Below are 21,708 nucleotides of genomic sequence, written 5' to 3' on the forward strand. Positions count from 1 at the left end.
GTTTGTGTTAGATGCCGCGTTTTCGATAACCTTCAGTAACTTCGATAACGAAACCCCACCTTACTGCCATAAAAAGATGGACATACAGCAACCAGGTTGTGTTAATTTTTACTGAATTAACGGTACAGGAGTTGTCGACGTCTACTGAAGAAATAAAGGGCAGTGTCAATCATGTTTATCAATTGGCAAGGGCGAGAGGAAACTGTTAACCCGGGCGATGAGAAGCCGAGCGCCTTCATTGGCTTTACTCTCGCCAAAGTCAATTCAGCGCGGAGCGCTTTACTTCTATAAATACCAACAAATACAAGAAAATGCCGTTTTTAACCCAAAATTTTGTGTACGAGAAACTGGCTTGCCTTTGGTCACGGAGAAGTCAATGAAACATACGAGCAGAATGACGGCGCCACTCTCTAACAGCTGCAGTGTGAGTGAGAATGAAACTACCGTAGGTCAAATCCGTCCAGTGCAGTCGTCTCTTCATCGGTGCATGCAAGAAGCCACTGTGAACGTCAAGATGGATGTCACGTTGACTGCTGCTCTCAAGATCGTTAAAACTGACAAAGGGTTATGTTTGCTGCAGTACAGTTTCGCTGTTGTTTGTCGTCAGCTGCTCGGTTGGTGTGGTGAAATACTGAAATCCGGTTAAAAAATGGTCGTGACTCAAATATATTTGATTCAGTCTGTGTATAATATTATGCTTTACGTCATATTTAGCAAACGCTCGTGAATGTCCATTATATACACATGGTCTCGGACTAAAAAAATGACCAATTTGTAAAGTATTAATTTTCAATCACATGACCCTAATTGACACATGAAATAGTTTAAATAAAAGTGTTAACATGCACGTCACGATATTATAATAGCACACAATGTATTGAACTTACAAAAAGGTTTACCATATTTTAGTCTTGAAGCGTCACGCATACTGATCTCTTTGTTGAAAATTGGGAACTGGCATAAATTAAGCAGACCTTCGTTTGTCAATGGTAGGGACTTACTGAACACATTTGACCTTTCACCCTATGAAAAGATTATAACTTGTAGGCTGTGAGACTTTAAGAGAAATGTGCTAAATTTATATTTGAGCTTATTTGGCATCGCTTCTATCGGACGAACTAAAAAGTATTACCATCATTTCCCCACTGAAGGTCAGATAATGTGACCTTCTTACTGTTCACTCGTCCAGTAACCTAATAAGGGGGACACGGTACCTGCTGAAATTTAAATCTTTTCGCCCTTCTTGATATTGTGTAGTTTGAATAATGTCTCCATAATTTTCGGTCCCACCTTTAAGGAATTTGTGGCAGTCGATCTGATAATTGCCAAAGAATGTCGTTACTCTGCCTTTCGTAAATAAATGCTTATAAAGGTTCAATCGAGACACTGATTGATAGGCTAAGATCGATCACATTATGTAAATAAAGGATTTTTAAGGATGGCGCTCTACATTGACCCTAACTCCCCCCATATCCCTGTAGAGAGGTCAAACCTTGTTATAGAAAACAATGTGATATGGTCAAACTGTGGTAATCAATGGATAAAATAATAATAATAATAATATAAACATGAATCAACCTACTTTGATGACAAGTGACGTCATTCGATCACCCCAGTCAATGTAATGTGAAGGACACAAAGTCAAGCTTATTCCACTGGTTACGACTCTCCAAACTTGACTATTGTGTGTTAGAGTCGGTGTTTAACACGACATACACGCAAGCTACACGTGATCATCCATCAGTATATCTGCTCATGTGTTTTGTTTTGCTGAGTCATAACGTTCGAAATTGGACAAAGCATATGGGAAACTAGGAAATACTCCTTGACGTGTACATCGGCCAATGACTGAAGTAAATATACCGTGAAAACTTTACTTTTCTTAAGAATATCTTTTTTAATCGAAATGCAAAGATGAATGACTCAGCAAAAGTTAAGCGTCCGAAACAGTGACTTTATCGCCATTTTACTCAATCAGTAGAGGTCAGGTCATAATGCCACCTTGTGCTGATTTTATAAGGTTGGAGCACTTTGTTTCACTCGCACCCTCCTATATGCACTCGTGCATTCACCATACGACATATCTTAAAAGCATCAAGGCCTTGAACATTCCTGCGAGAGAAGTATGGCTTCTTCAGGAAAAACAGCACCAGGTTTGTGTTATCATATATGTCTTTATATGTCCTTTATATGTCCTTTATATGTCATTTAAAAGACAGAAAGTCGGGAACTTTTCATGTCTTTGTCTGACTTCATATTTATGTAATTAGTATATATCTTTCTAGTACGCTTTTTGTGCTTCTCGCTTTCAAAGTGTCTGTTTATGGTGTCGTACGTCTGGAAAAAAGTGGGGTTTTTTTTGTAAACAAACCTACCATTATAGTAAAACTTCGACGCTTTTATATTTCGCACTTGAAAGAAAATAAAACCGCTATTTGGTTTAAAAATCGAGCGATACTTTGATTCTGTCGCGAAATTAAACATGATTACTGCAACATGCCCAAAGCAAGCGTGTTTACCGTAACATGTGGAGTATGCGATCAAACTTCGTACAACCAGACATTCTACATGGGCGTGCGTACAAAGTTGTACTACAGGGCAATTAACGTTTATTGCAATTTGCCGTATCAGTGAACATTATTCTGCAAGAAATCTACTCACTCTCACAATTTTAGGACAGTGCTACTGTCACGAGGGCGTTACACTACGACTTTTACGTATCCTGTACGATACAGGACGTAATAAGTTACACTGGAATAGGTATTTTTGGGTTTTTTAACCTGCTGCATGTTAAGGTAGTATGCGCCTCGAAAGTGAAATACTTAAACTTTTGCTCAAACTCTCCTTAAGGAAACTTTCAACCATTCTCTTTCAAAGTCAAGAATAAAAATCGGGGGGGTCACCGTACAAATTTTGGTACCAGAGAAACAAGTAACCAAAGATTTACCGATATTTTAAATTAAATTAACATCCCTGTGTTAACTGTATGGAAATAATAAAATTTTCGAGTTATGTAAAATTAAGCTGGCGAAAAGTTGTTCTACACTAAGAGCTTTAAAATGAATGCCCACAAGTGGTATATCAGAATAGAATTGTAAAAGTTTGAGAGTCTGAATATCTGTCTTCGAGGTGTTATCTACCTTAAATACAGAAAAGGATTGATTATGGTTGTTGTACGATCCTAGAATTCTGACGAAAGAAAATTATCTCTGTAATCACAACTTTGATTTGTGGACTTAAGCAAATAATCAAACAACAAAGTCAGATTAGCTTTTTCGGTGTTAAGAGTATCGTACACATTTTGTAAGAAAAGTTCTTAGTTTAGCGTGTGATAGAAGGACCGTGGCCACCATATATTATAGCAGCGCTTTTGGAAACTTTGCGTCTACAGTGTACATACATTTTCAATGCAAGCATTACTGTTCGTTAGAGTTTAATAATAAGTGACGTACTATACATTTAAACACTAAGAAATCAGAGTGAAATTACGGTTTTGTCTTTAAAATCAAAATGCATTTACAAAAACGCGGTTTTATCAAAAATTGATCTTGCTCTGATGACAAGCATTGGCAATTTCAGTGAGGTCACGTCCATTCATTTTGTGTACCCAGAAAGTGCATATTGTCAGGCGATTCTGCATTCTCTCCCTGTATTCGAACACGAACGTAACAAATATATTCAGTGGCTATTTGCATACAGAAACTGCTGAGTTGTCATAGAATTGTATTTACATGTAATTGTCATGCGTGATCAGATCGTGTCACACTGACGCCTTAACATCATTATCAATTAGACGTTTTTCTACAGCTTCTGCTTGGTGGGTTAAAGGTAACGAGTGAACGACCTTTGAAGTATAATACAAGAAAAGATCAGGTCATATATCGGTCACATCCTGCAATAAGTACAATCAACCTCGACATGGTAATTGCATATATTGGCATTTTGTTTTGTAAATAGGCCGAGGAATGGTCCGTTCGATCTTTAAATAGGTGGTAAAGATTGCAATCTGTAAATGTTTTCGAAATGTTTGCAATTGTTTCTCCGCACGGAAAGCCTTCATATTTTTTTCATATTTTAGATTTCCTTTGCAGCATTTATTGTCAATATATTATTTTCAAAATGCATGTTTTTTATTCTGTGTATGTTTATCGCGAAAATATCACTAACATATACATCTAAGCATGTCTGTCGGCATATATATATGAAAGGTGTGTATTTAAGAGCAATTTCACTGTACTTTTATCTTTGCATACATATAATGACATAGGCATACGTACTGTACGTACACACACACATACACACAAACATACATACATACATACATACATACATACATACATACATACATACATACATACATACATACATACATACATTGTATTATACTGACAATCAATACATTTTTATATGCCGGTGAATGCTGTTGTGGCAGAGGTTTAACTTCCAACATTGCAGAAACTCTCACTTATAGAGATTGAAAGATTACATTTTGCGATACATGAAACTGTTCGATTCCTGTCTGCGCTCTCTTAAAAGTAAAATTTTCTCTCAAGAAAAAACCTACTTTGAAATGCTTTAATTGTGTTGAAGTGGGTGTCCCCTCCAATGAAAGGAACATTCGGAATTTTGAGTTTGATAAAGAACATTCCATTGGAAAGACATGGAAGACTCAATAAATTAGAATTCAACCGTCATTTTATATTAATGTTGAAGTTTTCGACATCGCTAGTTTTCAGATGTTCGAGTCTAATCGAAAATCTTCAAATATGTAAGCCCAGTAGAGTTGACATGGCTGTTGTTTTCGGTGACAAACAGGCCTAGAACTGCTTATTTATGAACCAAAATTAATTTCTGAGAAAACAAACTAGGACTGGAGCTAAGAATTATGAATTTTGTGTTACAACTTGCTGTCGAAGCTGCTACTATATCACATCATATTTGAAGAATGTTGTAGAGAAAATAATCGCCCGATAAATCATTTTTGCACAAAGTTTGATGGACGTGAACTACTGTTTACCGTGCTAAAGTACCCCTTATCGTCACCTGTAGCGTGCAGAGTATTATGTGCGTTCTTTGGTAATCCATAGAACACATTAGTGAAATATATATTCATCGAACCATAGCTATCACCTTTGATGACTTTTTTGACTTTTGATGACGTTTTTGTTCAGCTACATATCATGAATGTTTCTTGTTCTACCTACCAGTATATTGAAATACTCAGTATTGACCCTGTCAACATAGCCTGCATATGTTACCCGTTTGGTTATTGTTAAAAGCTAACTTTGGTCTGGACTGAAATTCAGTTTTCTGAAGACAATATACTTAATCAAATTAGGACTATTTGACAATCTGAATACTTATTATTTCATCATGCTTTTGGGGTAGAACAAAGTGCTGTTGATTCACCAAATCAATTTGCATGGAAAATTCATCAAAATTGATAGCTATGTCTAACATTTAAGCCATTTTGCTCATGCCAATGTGAGCTACCCTTGGAAATATAACAATATATGATAAAGTGACCCCTGTGAATCTGCTAAAGGCAAACATGATATAACCAAAATACATGATTATTTTTAATCATAGGCAGTTGTGCCCCCTGTCTATATATGTTTAATGCACTCTAACCTACGTACAGGCAAAATACTTCCTCCTAGTAGATGCAAATATGGTATTCACTATTCTCGTGGTTTAAATGGGTTTTTTTTATTGTTATGGTGTTTGTTTTGTATCGTACTATTTATGGTTAAGTAGACAATGCCTGATACTTCAATAAATCATTGTAATAATTGTTTAGGAAGGCAATGTTAAGACGGTACAGTTTGCTCCTAGACATAAAGTTCCTGTACGAAGATGAAGTCAAGGAATATCAATCTTGATGGAGTGAAACCTATGGGATTTTGCGTTTCTACTTTTAGCTAGAATGCGCCTCAGGGACATATTCGAACTGTCAAACTTTATAATATTCATATTGTCTTTCACTTTTTGGGGCCGCTCATTTTAAAGCTGTGGCGTAAAGAACGTTTTCACCAGCTCAGTTTTGTGAATATCGGGAATTTTATTTTCCCCATAAAGTTAAAAAAGGGATTGCGGCCTTTTTGAATTTCAAATATGGTAGATATGGGGTCATCTGTTCATGTTGTACCCATATTTGCACAGTGACCCCCATCTTTATTCTTGGTTTTGAAAGAGATTGGTTGAACGTTAAGTTTGCATGAGGCAAGTTTGGGCAAAAGTTGAAATCTTTCATTTTCAAGAATTACGTATACCTTCCTACCTCTTGCGCCTGAGGGCATAATGAAAATTCAGATTTCTGCTGAAAGTTACGAAAAATCCATAATTCAAATACAAGTCAAAATTTGAAATGATATGTTGCAATTTTATTTTAACACATAAGGGATAATATATTTTTCTATAATGCATTTGCAATTTCAGTGATTTTCATCTCCCGTATTTTATTCTGGTTTTTGACCACCCTTTTCAAGTAATATTGCTCCTTTGCTAAACGCATCAATTGACCAATCGACCGATCGATCAATCAATCAGCAGAGTTCATATAGCGCCAAAATCCAAAAACAGTGTTTTGCGCTATGACGCTCAATGGCTAAACCACATTGTATACTCTGAAGAATATGTGCTCAGTACAGTGTGCTCTTGCATTGTGCCGAAGTTTACCCTTGCCATAGACAGAGGAGCCTGATCTCGTTACAGATTTCGTTACAGATACTTTAAACGCATAAACCAGAAGATACGTCAGAACTAGGTTACAGTTTCACCCGATTCTGAGTGAGTTTCGTGACTTTGAAAACACCTAACCTTCGGAGTGTAGGTGATTAATGAACATATTATCAACAATCCTAACTTATACTCTAATGCTTACGTTATCTTCCAAAAACTATGCTGGTGAGCATACTGGAAAACTTAAATTTGAAATGAATACAGTTTACTTGTAAGGAAAACTAGCCTCATTACTGACAATAAATGCATAAGCACTTCTATATTGGTTTGATAAACTAAATGAGTACAATCGAAGAAGTATTTTCAGAGATTCTAATTTTCAATATAAGGAGGATATGCAGATTATTTTGGATTATTTATAGTATTTCGTTTTAGCCAGCCAAATTAAAAAAAATTAAAAAGGCTTTCTACTTCAGAGTCTAACGTATTTCTTATGGACACGTATAGGAAACTCACACATTTTTGGTTAACAATGAGTCTATAGTAAGGAGATTGGTGACATGCATTCATAACGCGAATGCGCTCGAATAATTCAGTAGATAGATGAAAACACATATCAAAAACTTGTCTTGTGCATCCCTGCAATTCAAATTGAAACAGGAATAGAAGAGTTGCTTTTACTGTAAAACAACATTGGACCATTGGTCACTCTGCATGTAAAGTGATATCTAAAACGTAAGCAATTTCATTACTTATATTTTAATTTATTTTGCTTTTTATGATATCAATAGGTACGTACCAATATGTCATCGTCGGAGCTGGTCCTGCTGGCCTTCAGATGGGATATTTCCTCAAACGTGCAGGTCGAAACTATGTCATTCTGGAAGCCAATGACGTGCCAGGCTCGTTCTTTCTTACCAATCCAGTTCATCGCACCCTGATCTCCATCAACAAGCGATTCAATCCGTTTCCTGAACATGAGTACAACATGCGCCATGACTGGAATTCTCTTCTCAGCGATGACCGTGACCTTCTCTTTACCAAGTATTCCGAGGAGCTTTTCCCGTCGGCCGATGATCTGGTCCGCTACATGTACGACTTCGCCACAAAGCTGGAGATCAACATCAAATACAACACACGAGTGAAAGAAATCTCCAAATACAAAGGCGATGAGGCAAACGTCAATTTCACAATAACAACTACCGAAGGAGCCGTTTATAAATCCCAGGTGATGCTGGTCGCCACTGGAGCAGTATCTGAAAGAATTCCACCGGAAGTCAAAGGAGGAGAGAATATGGAAACATATGGCACACATGATGTCAATCCTAAGAAATACGAAGGAAAAGCAGTGTGCATCATTGGTAACGGCAACAGCGCATTTGAAACGGCAAACCACTTAGCAGGCCATGCAAGTGTTGTACATATGTTTGGAGACAGGAAATTGAAGTATGCTTGGGAAACACACTTCGTTGGTAATTTATGCCCGTTGTTTTAAATTTTTACACTGAATTCAAAACAAAGAAGATGATATCATAGCGCAATACTACTTCATTAAATAATGTAATGATTATGCGCGACCTGAAAGATTAGGGAAGCACACATCGTAAAAGGGTAAAACCACACTGTATAATCAACTCATCATATATTGATCTTTTTTCACAACTTTCTGTTCAGGCGACCTCCGTGCCATCAACAACACCATACTTGACATGTATCAGTTGAAGTCACTCGCCGTCTATGCTTCCAAGTTCCTGCAGTCAGTGGAGAAAACTCCGGAGGGCAAGTACCTCCTGGTCTTGATGGACAAAATCGTTCACTGGGACAAACGACAGGGCTACTTCTTTCTTCGACCTGCTCCCTATGATCACGTGATTTGCTGCACTGGTTTTAACTATGTGAATTTGTCAATGTTTGCTGAAGACTGCAAGCCAGGTATATAATCGTATCATTCTTTCGTATTATTATATTTATTAATTTGATAAATATGTTATCAATTTGTGTTCCATTCACTTTCTTCTCGTGAGATTTTAAATCCCCGCTTTATCAGGAAGTCATATCGACAAGTCATAACATCATTATCGTCTACCAGTATCGTGTTTAGAGACTGGATCACGTTGTCAAGTGTTTTTAAGATTTACTGAGATATAGACATATACTAGTGACGTAGGAAGTCGAAATATGTTCCAAATGATAATCTACTTCTGCTTATTATGTGTAACAGACATGTTTCTTTTGTAGGCAATTTTGACAAATGTGTACCACAAGTTAATATCTTTTTATTTGCTATTGGCAGACACCAAAGCTGAGGGAAAATTCCCTAAATTATCCAACACCTGGGAGTCAAGTATCCCAAACATGTACTTCATGGGTACCAGCATGCAATGCATTGATAGAAAGGCAGCATCTGGATTCATCCACGGCTTCCGGTACAACATCCGCACCTTGTCCAGGCTCCTGGATGAAAAGTACAATGATGTTCCATACCCAATGGATGAAGTGGACATGACATTGGACGTCCTTGCTGAAACGATTATCAGTAATGTGCTTTCAAATATTTTATAATAATGAAATCCTCGCTTTCCAACGTCGCCAGCCAGGAACTTATCCATACATGTATGAGTGTTAGTCCCGCTTGGTTTGACTACAACTCACTCCATCCAAAGTCTGATCAATTTTCGTGATAGTGGGAAACTGAATTAATGAAAAGATATGCTCTCCCTGAGTCCAATGAAATCGTTAATATCTCTTGCAACTGTAAATTATTCCCTCTTCAAAATGAGACTTCTTTATGTTTGCGTGACACGAAAAATGTCTTACTGTCAGTTTCGAGCCAAAATTGTGGTATTTGGTCAGCTGTGAGTCTTTGATCGTCCAAATTGCAGGCAGTTCAAATTTTAGGTTATATAAAACATAAGTGGGTCAACGTTTGGTCAAACTTTAACATCACAAAGGCAATCTGTAAGAATGGGTGTAAAACTGAGCCATGTGTCGACCTCTAGTTTGATAGTGAGACAATTTAGGGTTCGGGTGTCAATCTGGGTCAGTCGTCACTGTAATCTGAGGTATGGATTCAAACTGGGATAATATCCCATCGATTATATGATAATAAATAGTAATTCGGTGGTCTGAATACAGAAACGCCTGTTCTGACACTTTAATTGGAAAGCTTTTTGCAAAGTGTCCCTACATGACAAAAATAGCGCGTCTCTATATATTTAACTTTATTGATTTTACGTTGGTCACAAAATATCGTACGATCTTCTGAATACTTTGTTATGCTTGGATTCGAGGAGAGTTTTGATATTAATACAAAGAAGTTAAGTCACTAGTGCCAGTGCGTTATTACGTAAAGAGTGAAGTTAAGTCTGCTACGTGATATTATGAGCCACGAACAGTCACTTTTTTGCTTTCTTGACATCTCATTATATCAGTAAAATGTTGTATTCAATATCTAATCTGTCAGTAAACGGAGGAACACGGTGTTCTTGTTAAAAACTATGTTAGCATACTTTAAGATAGCAGAAGAAAAGAGGCAACTGACTTCCAGTATAACAATAAACAATATGTAAACGTCCAATGGTGATATCTTGTATCATTAAGTAAACAACATGCATGACAACGAAACCTGCTGAATATACCTGCGTTTCTGACCTGTGGTTACATAAAATTACCCACACAAATTCCATGAATATGGGAAGGCTATCTTAAGGTAGAATGCGCCTCGGGGACAGCTCGGATTTCAAAATTTTTCAATTCTTTTCTTGTCTAGCCATTGTGGAGCTTCATTTTAAAGCTCTTGGTGTAAGAAAACTTTTCACCATCTTAGGTTTTCGAAAATTGAAAATTTTATTTTTCTATGTAGAGTTAACAATGGGATAGCTCTGCTGGTTTGTGACTCTTTCTGTGGGACATTTCTTGCAGAACGTGCCAGTATCGGTGACAGCATCTACCAGATGAACGACTTCTTAATTGACGTGATTGGAATCCCAGACTTTGAGGAAGACAAACAGGACAAGGTCAGGGCACATTTCTACCAGGATCTTCCCAAACCCTATGTATTCGAGAGTCGACGGTTCTTCCAACAGTACAAACATGTGATAATTCTTCGACTCGTTTATGGATTTGAAGAGTAAGTACACGAATATAACCTTAGCAAATGTCATTTTTTACAATAGAGTTACGGTCAAAAATAAATCCACTTCGCATTACATTGTCAGTTTCCCTTAAAATGTTAATTTAAATTCAGGGAATAGCAGATGTCCACCACAAGTATTTCTACGTGTCTGGTGAAGGATTCAAGGTTGAAATATTATGTTATCAATTTACGCTTGGGATCAAATTTTTAATTTTGATGTACTCTATGACGAGCGACGATTAACAAAGCTTGTTAGTTGTATCATGATAATGACTTTTTTTTTTTTTTCTCATGTCGTTCCACAAGAGAACATTAACCGTGATGAAATTTTTTTTCAATAAATCAATCAATGTCTGATTAAACTTTTCCATGTAAACTTTCCCACATTAATGATAGATTTAAACCAGCTGCACCTGCTACCGATTACGTTCACGCCCCGGACTTCGAGGGAGGGGAGTGCCAGGCATTCCTTCATCCTAGACTGGCCTACTATAAAAATGGAGAGTTCCAGAAAGAGATCCTGCTTCAAGAATCATTTGTGCTGAGATATGACAAGCCTGCTGTTCTTGATCAGAATCCCAAGATGCAACAAAACAAGCTGAAGAATTTCTTCAACAGCTTTGTGAGTTATGCTTAAGTTGCTTTCATGGCCAAAACTTGATTGCTGATAATTTCGAAAAAGTCCCTTTCTTCCAAATTTTAATAATAGCTGTAAAGATTTTAAGCAAACAAGTGTTTTCATTGACTTTGTCTGCTCAAATACGACTTTAACTTAAGTACTTTAGTATTATTAGTGAGATAAAATGTACATTGATTAGCCCAAATTGCGAGGGATACTAAGGGGAAGTGCCCTATAGTCATTTTTGTAAGGGTTTACCCAATTTGATCTCCAATTATCATCAAGACTATCAAATGTTAATATCAAATGTCGATGCGCTGATGTTCTGGAGAATTCCCACAGAGCTAATGTTGAATGGAAAACTTAAAACATAAGTGTAGCATTTGGTTAAATTATCAGGGCAATTAAGAATAAAATAACCCTGCAGATTGATAATAGATTTTTAAATTGTGCACAATGTTAATATGTGTTACTTTTGTTCCACATACTGACCTGTCTGGGACCCGGGTTTATACGAACAGTGTTTTGTCAATTTAAGGCACTCTAAAGTTCCCCATGTAGTTACACACGGCCAGGGTGTGAAGAAATACATAAGGGACATGATATACTGTTACTTCAATTCTTTATTGGGATCTCACCACTCCAAAAAGGACTATCTTTCTGTCTTAAGAATTTGCAGAGTCAACCGGTATGTCTGCATGTTTAAAATTCATGTAATACCAGGTAACATCATAGGCTCTAGCTTTGTAATGCTCAGCGGATACTTTAACACAATACAATGCAATAAATATGTGATATGATATGATATGATATTTCATGTCACACACATATTTTGGTTCAGTATATCGAAGTGGCTAGCCTCTACATAAAACGACATCACTTAAAAAGTCAAAACTGCATTACGGTATTTCATGTCACACTGACGAAATCTTTCATTTTCCTCGTTTCAGCTGAATTTGGAACCAGGCGCACACTTCAATGACTATTTTTTCGGGTCAAAAGAAGGATTTGATGAGAAAATCCTGCCCTTCAACGAAGAAGACCAGAAAAAAGTACCAGATCTTTCGGAATTTGATACCTGTCTGCCTTACTCGCTGGAACTGATGCCTCATTAATTCTCTCATCAGCTGTTATGACAATAAGAGAACGTCATTTTTAAATATTCTGGATTCATTTCATTGTTTTGTTTTTACATCACCTGTCAAAAGGTTTAATCATGAATTCATCTAGTACTAATATAGATAATTAGGGATTCAGGTATACCCAACTGAGTGCACATACCTATTTAAACCTCACTTGTTTGACTGGATTTCCAGACAATGCCATATACGAGGTTATATTACTCCATGTAATTCCGATCAGAGTATTTCTTCGGTGACAGATAATCCAACAATAAGCGAAAAACTTTCTAGGTAGGATAACTCCAGGTAAAATTTTGTCGATGACGATTTTCCGGGCCGTAAGAAATTTTATGATGTATTTCTGATGACTTCGATGTTGAATCTAGACAACACTTGTCTTGCAAAACAGGAAGAATGATGCATAATATAGAGTGTAGAGTACTGATTAATCATATTCACTTAATTTGTGCAGATACGCACAAAACAATATTATACAAAGTCAGATTTCTGTTTTGTTGAATCTGTTATACATTTTAACAGAAATGTTTTGTGCATATTAAATTTAAAGGATTAAATTTAAAGAAGATTTATAGTTTACTGCGATATATTCCGTGCAAAGAATGCTATGTTCCTTTTTTGAGTACTGTGTCTTATCATTCTCGGGGTAATAGTTTACATTTTTGGAATAGTGGGACTTTGAGATCAGTTGTGACGCCCACATGTAGTCTCCATCTTTTATCCCATCTTAATAACTATAAAAGCCAGTTTGAAGCACCATCACGCGACATACTTAAACTCGGTCAAAGTTGACATATTGTGTTATTAAGTTATCTTAATTATCGCAAGGGACACGACAGAGCCCATAGATAAACAACCGTCTATTGAACTGGGTACGGTACGCCTACTTAGCTTAATCGAACTGAAGATAAATTTACAACCCAGGCACCTGAGTTCGCGTTATTCATATTGCTTTGGAACAATACACCAATAAATAAAGTGACTTCTAATATACAATTCGAGTTTTGCTATTCAAATCCTTTGGCATGGAAAAACATTTTTGCTTTATCCATATGGTTTGAAAGGTGTCGTGTCAGCGATTCTGTGGAACACGTTCTGATCACATGATCTTCCACGCACAGACTGCACACTCACGATATCGCTTAACATCTGAACCCATTCCAATAAGTTCACCAAGGATTGGGTTCAATCCAACAACCCGCGGTCTATAGGTGAAAGTTTAAATCAAGCTTTTGGTATTTTTTTACAAATGGGAGTTGTCTATCTGCTTAAGAAAAATGTATTTTCCCAAGAGACCTTCGAAATGGACAGGTTCAACATGAACACGAACACGAACACGAAACCATGTTTGTATAATTGTACTAATGAAAGACCGAACGTCTGTACAGCTAGATAATCAATCATCAAACCTTCATTACTGGCATTTGACTTGACCTCTTTTAATGAAACTTAGGTAACATTCTTGACATTCTTAGTTGCGCAAACTACGGTAACAAACGAAAAAATTCCCTTTCAGCTCAAAACCTATGTGTAATATCATAAAATTGACTTTAATCTTTGCAAGCTCAAGCATTTTTTCATTTACTATATATCCGTGCACAAGTTATGACGTCCAAAATGTATGTAACTGGTGTTCAGTGTAGTAGATATTTCCTTCAATTGTTTGGTAGGATTCGTTTCTGCTCATCGTAGTTAGGAGCAGGTGCAAATTGTTCTGCCGCCGAATACTCTGTATGGGGAAGCCATTTTCGTCAAGAATCTTGTTATTTGCCGTTAACCTGTTTAAAATCATAGGACGATTTTACTCATGCGTTGGGAGGACATGCTCACAATATCGGTTTGGCATATGCGTGCTGGTCTGGTTTGACAGTTAATGATCTCTAGAGATCCTTTTTAATGTGGAGCAAAGGTAAAATTTTCTGTAAATGCAGCTATCTTGCAATTTTTGACATATCATCAATCGCAAGGCTCGATGAATCTGACCAATGACAGTCATTAATAGCACAGCGCACCCAGTGGGAGACGGCCAACGATGGGCTCTCATCACCCACTTGGGAACAAGGTCGAACTACAAAGCACAAAGTCTACAAGATTCCATTAAACCAGGGTCAAAAATGTACTTTTGGCTGAAATACTCACATTTACCTCACATACCTCACATTTTCTGCAAAATTACTGATCAAAGTCGCACTAGAGGGAAAACAGGGTTAAAAAAGTCTACATTTAATCAATATTTACTTGTCAAAGTCTACATGAAGGTATACCCGGTCCCCTTCCCATTGTAAGTGTGGAAAGGAGCCACCAACCACAAGCCCATCATTCTATCCGTGTACTCCGAACCTGTCAATCTTTTTCGGCGAAAACACCTTTTCATATTTGAAAAATGCCTGCTAGAGGTGACTCAAGACTTGTATTTCACAAACTATCTTATCATTATCAGTATATTCATGAAGTTCTTGAAATACATTGTTTTATGACCCAAACCCTTCAGTTTGAAACTCTTTGAAAAATTCAATAAGTCTATCGAGGTAAAGCAACCTAAAACATGCAGATCGAGTTTATGTCATTCTGGAAGCTATCATGACATGATCGATATGACGTATCAGGTTTGTTTGTTTGTTTTTTGCTTTTGTTATTGCTCCATTAACAAATGATTCAATCAATTTCCGGAGGAAGAGGAATATATCTATCTAAGCTGAAGGGCATTCTCAGCAATCGCCAAGATGTTATTTTCACCAAGTATTACAAGGAGCTTTTCCTATAGGCCGATGATCTGGTTCGCAAAGTGAATTACTTCGCCTCAAAGCTGGCCATCAATATACAATGCAACACAGTAAATGGGTGAAAGAAACTCCAAGTACGATATGGCAATGGCACAAACGTCAATTAAGCAATGACGACCTTCGATTGGTGTCGAGCAATTCTATGCGTTGCTGGTCGCCACTGAAGCAGTGTCGGAAACAATTCCAAAGATTATCAAACCAACGGGATACATATTGTCAATTCTTTAAATTACGGAGGAATATCAGTGAGTATCATTAACAAAGGTAATGGGGCATTTTAAACTGCTGACAGCTTTGCTTGTAATGCAAGTGTTGCACGTGTCTTTGGAGAAAATAAATTGAAATACTCCTTGGGAACTCACTTTGATGGTAAGCTTTTATACTTGCTTAAGGTATCGTAGACTGTGCCTTGGGGACATATATTTAGAATCTCAATTTTTAAAAATTCTTTTCTGATCCAACACTATTGGGACTGTAAAAGTATAAAAACTTTTTCGAAAATCAGAATTTCATTTTGCCCTGTAGAGTTAACTCAGGGTGGGCGGCCATTTTGAATTTCAAATTTCAGTAATAATAATCTTTGCAGGTTGACACATGATCTTTTAAAAATTTGTTGAGATAATGGTTTAAATTTTTTCTATGGGAAATTTGAGTAAAAGTTTCAGTTTTTAATCGACAAGGTACATACTACCTTACACTAAAACAAAGGAAGGGATGCGTATTTTTTCACAGACAGAGTCTGACATCCTCCAATGCCAATGGTTTATAATCATTTGTTATTTTCCCTTCTAGACTAATCTCTGCAAATCTCTCGAAAGTTGACTATTTTTCACAACTACCTTCTTGAATCTGCGTTGGTTAGTTTATTGTTTTCTTTAAGTTTATATCAATTACAAGATACAATCCTCGTTTTCGACGAACACCTATACATTTAGGCGTATTCAAACACACTTGAATATCATGATACGCAAACACTTGCGCAAAATGAACCAAACATTTAAAGTTCGTGATTTGCAGCAGCACTGGTTTCGCTTTGTTTACCTACTACTTCAAATCAGATAGGCATAAATTATTGTTCTTTGTTACTGCATTTGATTACTCAGTACATCGACCGAGCAACACTTTTTCTGCACTTACATGAATATTTCCAAGACCTGTTACGAGGATGGCAAAACACAAAACAAAAGCCTTTACGGGCTAAATTATTTTTCAGCTTCTCTATATCTGTGCACACGTAATGATGTGAAAAATGTATGTAAATGGTCTTCAGCATAGTGGATACTTCTTTGAATCATTTGGTTTGGTTACTTTCTGTTCAGTGTAGTCGGGAGCAGGTACAAGTGGTTCTGCCGCTGAATACGCTGCATAGGGCGGCCATTTCTGTCAAGTTTCTGGTTATTTGTTGTTAGCTTGTTTAAAATCATAGGAAAAGTTTACACATGCATTTGGAGATACCGGTATGGCGTATGCATGCTTGTCTGGTTTGACAATTTATGAACTCTAGAGATCGTTTTCAATGTGTAGCAACGTAAAAAACTTCTGTAAAAGCAGCTATCTCTGCATTTTTGAAATCTCATCAATCAAAAGGCTCGATAAGGCTGGCCAATGACAGTCATTGATAGCAGAGCGCACCCAGTGGCAGAAATCGGGGGATGGGCACTTATCACCCACTTGGGTACCAAGTCGAACTACAAAGCATGAACTCTTCAAGATTCCATTAAACCGGGATCAAGAATGAACATTTGGTTCGAATACTGTCGTTAAAACCTCACTTCTTCTGCAAAGTGATAGATCAAAGTCGCATTACAGGAAAAGCAGGGGTAAAAAAGTTTACATGTTATCAAAATTTATTTGTCGGAAGTCTACATAAAATAAAAATATACCCAGTACCCTTTCCATTCCAGTGTCGGGGATGGGGCAGGAAAGCAGAAATTGGGCACGAAATCTGATCAACCTTTCTGTAAGCCACCAATCATAAAGCCATTGTTCTATACTTGTAACCCGAACCTTTCAATCTTTTTTCAACGAACACACCTTTTCAAATTTGAACAATGTCTACTGGAAGTAACTCAAGACTTGGATTTCACAACCTGTCTTGTCACTATCAGTATATTCATGAGGTTCTTGATATGCATTATTTAATGACCACGAGCCTTCAGTTTAAACCTGACTGAAAAAGTCAATAAGTCTATAGAAGTAAAGCAGCCTAAAACATGCAGATCGAGATTATGTCCTTCTGGAAGCTATCATGACATGATCGATATGACGTATCAGGTTTGTTTGTTTGTTTTTGCTTTTTAGTTGCTCTATCAACAAGCGATACAATCCATTTCCAGAGGGAGTAGATTATATTTATCTAAGCTGAAGGGGCCTTCTCAGCGATAGCCACGATCTTCTCTTAAGCAAGTATTACAAGAAGCTTTTCCTATCGGCCGATGATCTGGTTCGCAAAGTGAATGACTTCACCTCAAAGCTCGACATCAATATACAATGCAATACAGTAAATGGGTGAAAATAATTTCTAAGTACAACGGCAATGACATAAGCGTCAATTACGCAATAACGACCTTCGATGGGTGTCGAGCAAATTCCATGTGCTGCTGATCGCCACTGAAGCAGTGTAGGAAACATTTCCAAAGAATGCCAGACCCATTGGGTGCATATTGTCAACTCTACAAACTATGAAGGCAAATCAGTGAGTATAATTGGCAAAGGCAATGGGGCATTTTAAACTGCTGACAACTCAGCTGGCCATACAATGGGGCATTTTAAACTGCTGACAACTTAGCTTGTAATGTATTGTTTTCCCTTCTAGACTAACCTCTTCAAATCTCTCGGAAGTTGACAATTTTTCATCATAACTACCTTCTTGAATCTGCCTTGGTTAGTTTATTGTTTATTATTAGTTAATATCAATTACGAGATACAATCCTCGTTTTCGACGAACACTTATATGTACATTAAACATACTCATACACATTTTAATATAATGATAAGCAAATAATCGCAAAAAATGAATCAAGCATTTTAATTGCGTGATTCGCAGCACTGGTTTCGCTTGAATTGTCTCTTTACCTACTAATCCAAATCAGGTAGTCATAAATTGTAGTTATTCTTTGTTACTGCATTTGATTACTATTGTACATCGACCGAGCAACACTTTTTCTGAAGTTACAGATTATTTCCAAGACTTGGTAAGAGAATTCCAAAACAAGGCTTGCCTAAATGACACTCACACACACTGTCACTTGTTTTGAGACACAACCAAATGAGGCAACAAGCCAGATCCGTTCCTGAAATCTCGGTTAGAATGCTAAAAGATTAGTTCGTGCCAGAATTCAATGCTATATAACTGATCTGAGTCATGATCTAACATTGCTCAAACACAGTAATGATATATCTTAATATAGACTGTTCAAAGTTGATAATGCGAGCGAAAGAAAAGTAAAAAAGGTTATTTTGTAAAGAATGTAACCTTTGCAGTTGAGTGACTAAAGAATTTGCCATTTAATGAGCAATGATCAGAGACCAAATTACAATACCTGGAAAATTGAAAAATAAAGGGGAAAAGGGTCCATTCGATACCTTCAATGAGAAAAAATGTGCAATATTGTACGCAATGCTTTCAGCTTGCGAGGCTTGCACTCGGTATTTCATTGTAGAACACAGAGTAGAACATGAGACATATAGGCCTTACAAAGGGAAATTGATATCAAAAATCGCAGCCACTGTTCCTTTCAAGAAATTATAGTTTTTACAGCTGTTACATCAATTAGTGAATTATTGTTGTACATTATAAATCTTTGATTTCCTTCAGAAGCTTCATCATTTCATGTACTTGTTGTTGTAATTCCCGTAGGTTCATACCAATTAGTTTTGAGCCAGTCCTGCCAAGTCAAAACGGATATCATCTGAAACTTGCAGGTCGGAGTTCTGAAAACTAGTGTCGTGCGGTGGCGTTGTTTCGCACCAATCCATGTCGCGGTACTCTGATCTCTATCGGCAGGTGATGACGTTATTCAGTCAGATTCCTCAACACGAGTAAAACTTGCGACGTTTGAATTCCCTTTTCAAGTAATGGTACAGAGCTTCTTGCACGCGGTTCCGCGGAATTGTTCACAGTGGCCGCTAATTCAGTTCCTTCCATGAACAACTAGGCCAGAATGTTGGAGATCAATGCCAACAATTTATGTTACCTGAATGGAATATGAAATCAGGAAATCTAAAATACACTGACCAATAAGCAAAACGTCAGTTTCATGATAATGGCCAGTGAGGGGGCCATTTAGATGTACCATTCACGGTTGATGCTGGAGCAATGTCTGAAAGCATCCATGGGGAATCAAAAGCAATTCTACATCTGTGGGATTCATAAAGCCAGCCTGGAGGAATATAAATAAAAATCCATTGTCATAATGGTCGATGGGAACGTTGCGTTAATTTGAGGAAACAAAGAATTTGTCTGGCTGCGTGAGTGCTATTCATATCTTGGGAGCTTCTTTGGAAACTCCCTTGAGGGTTATATTTTCCAGTCACTGTTCCAAAAAGTCATTTAGAGCAACATAAAAAGCGCTGTGGAAAACAGGGCCAGGTTAAAACACGTTTCTGCGCATATCTTTTCCATGCATATATATTCAAGACCTAAATATTAAAAGAGTTGACGAATTCGCCTACATTGAAAATAGATATACACGTACACGTCATGTTTCTTGGATCACACGCAAACTTCAAAGAAAATGAATGCTATAAAAATTGCGCGACTGGTCACCCAATTTCATGTTTCCCACCGCGCAACAAAAAGAAGGGCACACATTGCTAACGATACCTTTTTTCAACATGTAGGGTTTAGCAGTCCTCTTATTAGGTAATAACAATAATCGTGCAGTTAACCATATCCTTCACATATTCTTTATCACGGTCAATGGTGTGGCCAGCAAAAGGGATGGTAAATTTACTTATCCCGGGAAAACGTACTAAAATTAATTTCGTCGACAAAGTGCACTATAAAACCAAAAAATATCACAGGAACCTGGATCTCTCATTGGCAAGATACTAAAATTGGTTTTAAACTCTGTAATAAGAGACATCAGTGAGACATGATAATATGATATTTTTGGTCACTGTAAGTGTAAGAAAGCAACTCAAGATGAGATGTAGCAATAATTTGACATTCAAGGTAGAGTACTAGTAGGATAATATCCAAGTCATTATTTTATTGTGGTATCTTAGCTGCATATCGTAGTGAATTGAGCAGTATTTCGTTCAAAATGGAGCAAGCTAGCAAATGAAAGAGGCAAGTTTTAATTTTGTTCAGAATACTTTAGAATAGAGTATCAATATGTAAAACACCTTCGGCCAGGATTTCTCGAAAAGTTCCTGTCCCTGTTTACCCCTCATATCAAAGCCCTCTGCAGATTGCGATTTCTCGTAGCTGGGATCAGAACCATAAAGGTGATAAAATAACTTGCTATACAGTAGGGATGAAATGATAGGTGAACTTAATCAGTTTCTTTGATCGTGAACAGTCTGTATTTACAACAAGCGTTTGGTCAATGTACAATTGCATTCCTCAAGATTAAAATTTAAGACTTTTGTGCTCTCTCGCCCTTTCCGAAGGACTCCACAGGTAGGAGTTTGACTGAGTCAATCTTTTGAAAAACTATTCATAACTTGTTGTGCATAAAACTCTATCTGACTTTCAGGGTTTAATTTTTTATCGTGTTCTGCATGTCCATGATATAAATAAACCATACCCACCAGCACACCTCTTTTTTATTAACAATGTGACTGCAGTCTACTATCTCTGCTAGTTTTTCCATTTTCTTGTTGGCTTGAATTCTCGATAACATTTTGTTAGGTTTGGTACCGACAAGCTTGTAAGTGTCTTTGTTCAGACGCACAAGGATGATGCAATACTAAATGTAAAGGTAGGTGGCATATAACATGGATTTAGAAGTGTTTGTGTAAACTCTGATCCGGAAAGCAACTTAATACATCCATAAAGGCTGAGCATGGCAACCAGGTTATTTTATGATTACGTTTCGCTAATGACAAGTAGTATAGATGTTCACGACAAGATTTATTGACCATTAACAAGGATTACATATGTTTGCCTCCGTTCGACAGGTATTGATTCTTTTATTAAGATTGAGAGCTTTCATAAATCAAGAATACATTTGACAACTTCGTGTACCAATCTTCTTGACACTTCTTTGACTTTTCACCTTACAAGAAAATGACAACCTGTTGTGTATTGGACTTTGAGAGAGGTGAACTTGAAATGTTCACCTTACTACAGACATTTCAACCACGTTATGGAAGGACGGTGCATGTAGATGACCCACAAGCCGA

The 21,708-nt window shown here is 37.1% G+C and overlaps 2 protein-coding genes across 2 annotated transcripts in view; both read left to right on the top strand.

Moving 5' to 3' along the window:
• LOC139137350 (FAD-dependent oxidoreductase domain-containing protein 2-like) overlaps window positions 1-21,708 on the top strand; it is a 90,451-nt gene that overhangs the window by 25,492 nt on the left and 43,251 nt on the right. The window lies entirely within an intron of this gene.
• Window positions 1,976-13,159, top strand: LOC139137349 (FAD-dependent oxidoreductase domain-containing protein 2-like). Its single transcript, XM_070705393.1, has 7 exons — window positions 1,976-2,153; window positions 7,473-8,153; window positions 8,356-8,613; window positions 8,975-9,217; window positions 10,603-10,810; window positions 11,213-11,438; window positions 12,386-13,159. Exons 1-7 carry the CDS (start codon window positions 2,126-2,128, stop codon window positions 12,548-12,550), a joined length of 1,809 nt encoding a protein of 602 aa, XP_070561494.1. The 5' UTR covers window positions 1,976-2,125; the 3' UTR covers window positions 12,551-13,159.

This window comes from Ptychodera flava, chromosome 7 (genome assembly GCF_041260155.1).
Source record: "Ptychodera flava strain L36383 chromosome 7, AS_Pfla_20210202, whole genome shotgun sequence".
NCBI lineage: Eukaryota > Metazoa > Hemichordata > Enteropneusta > Ptychoderidae > Ptychodera > Ptychodera flava.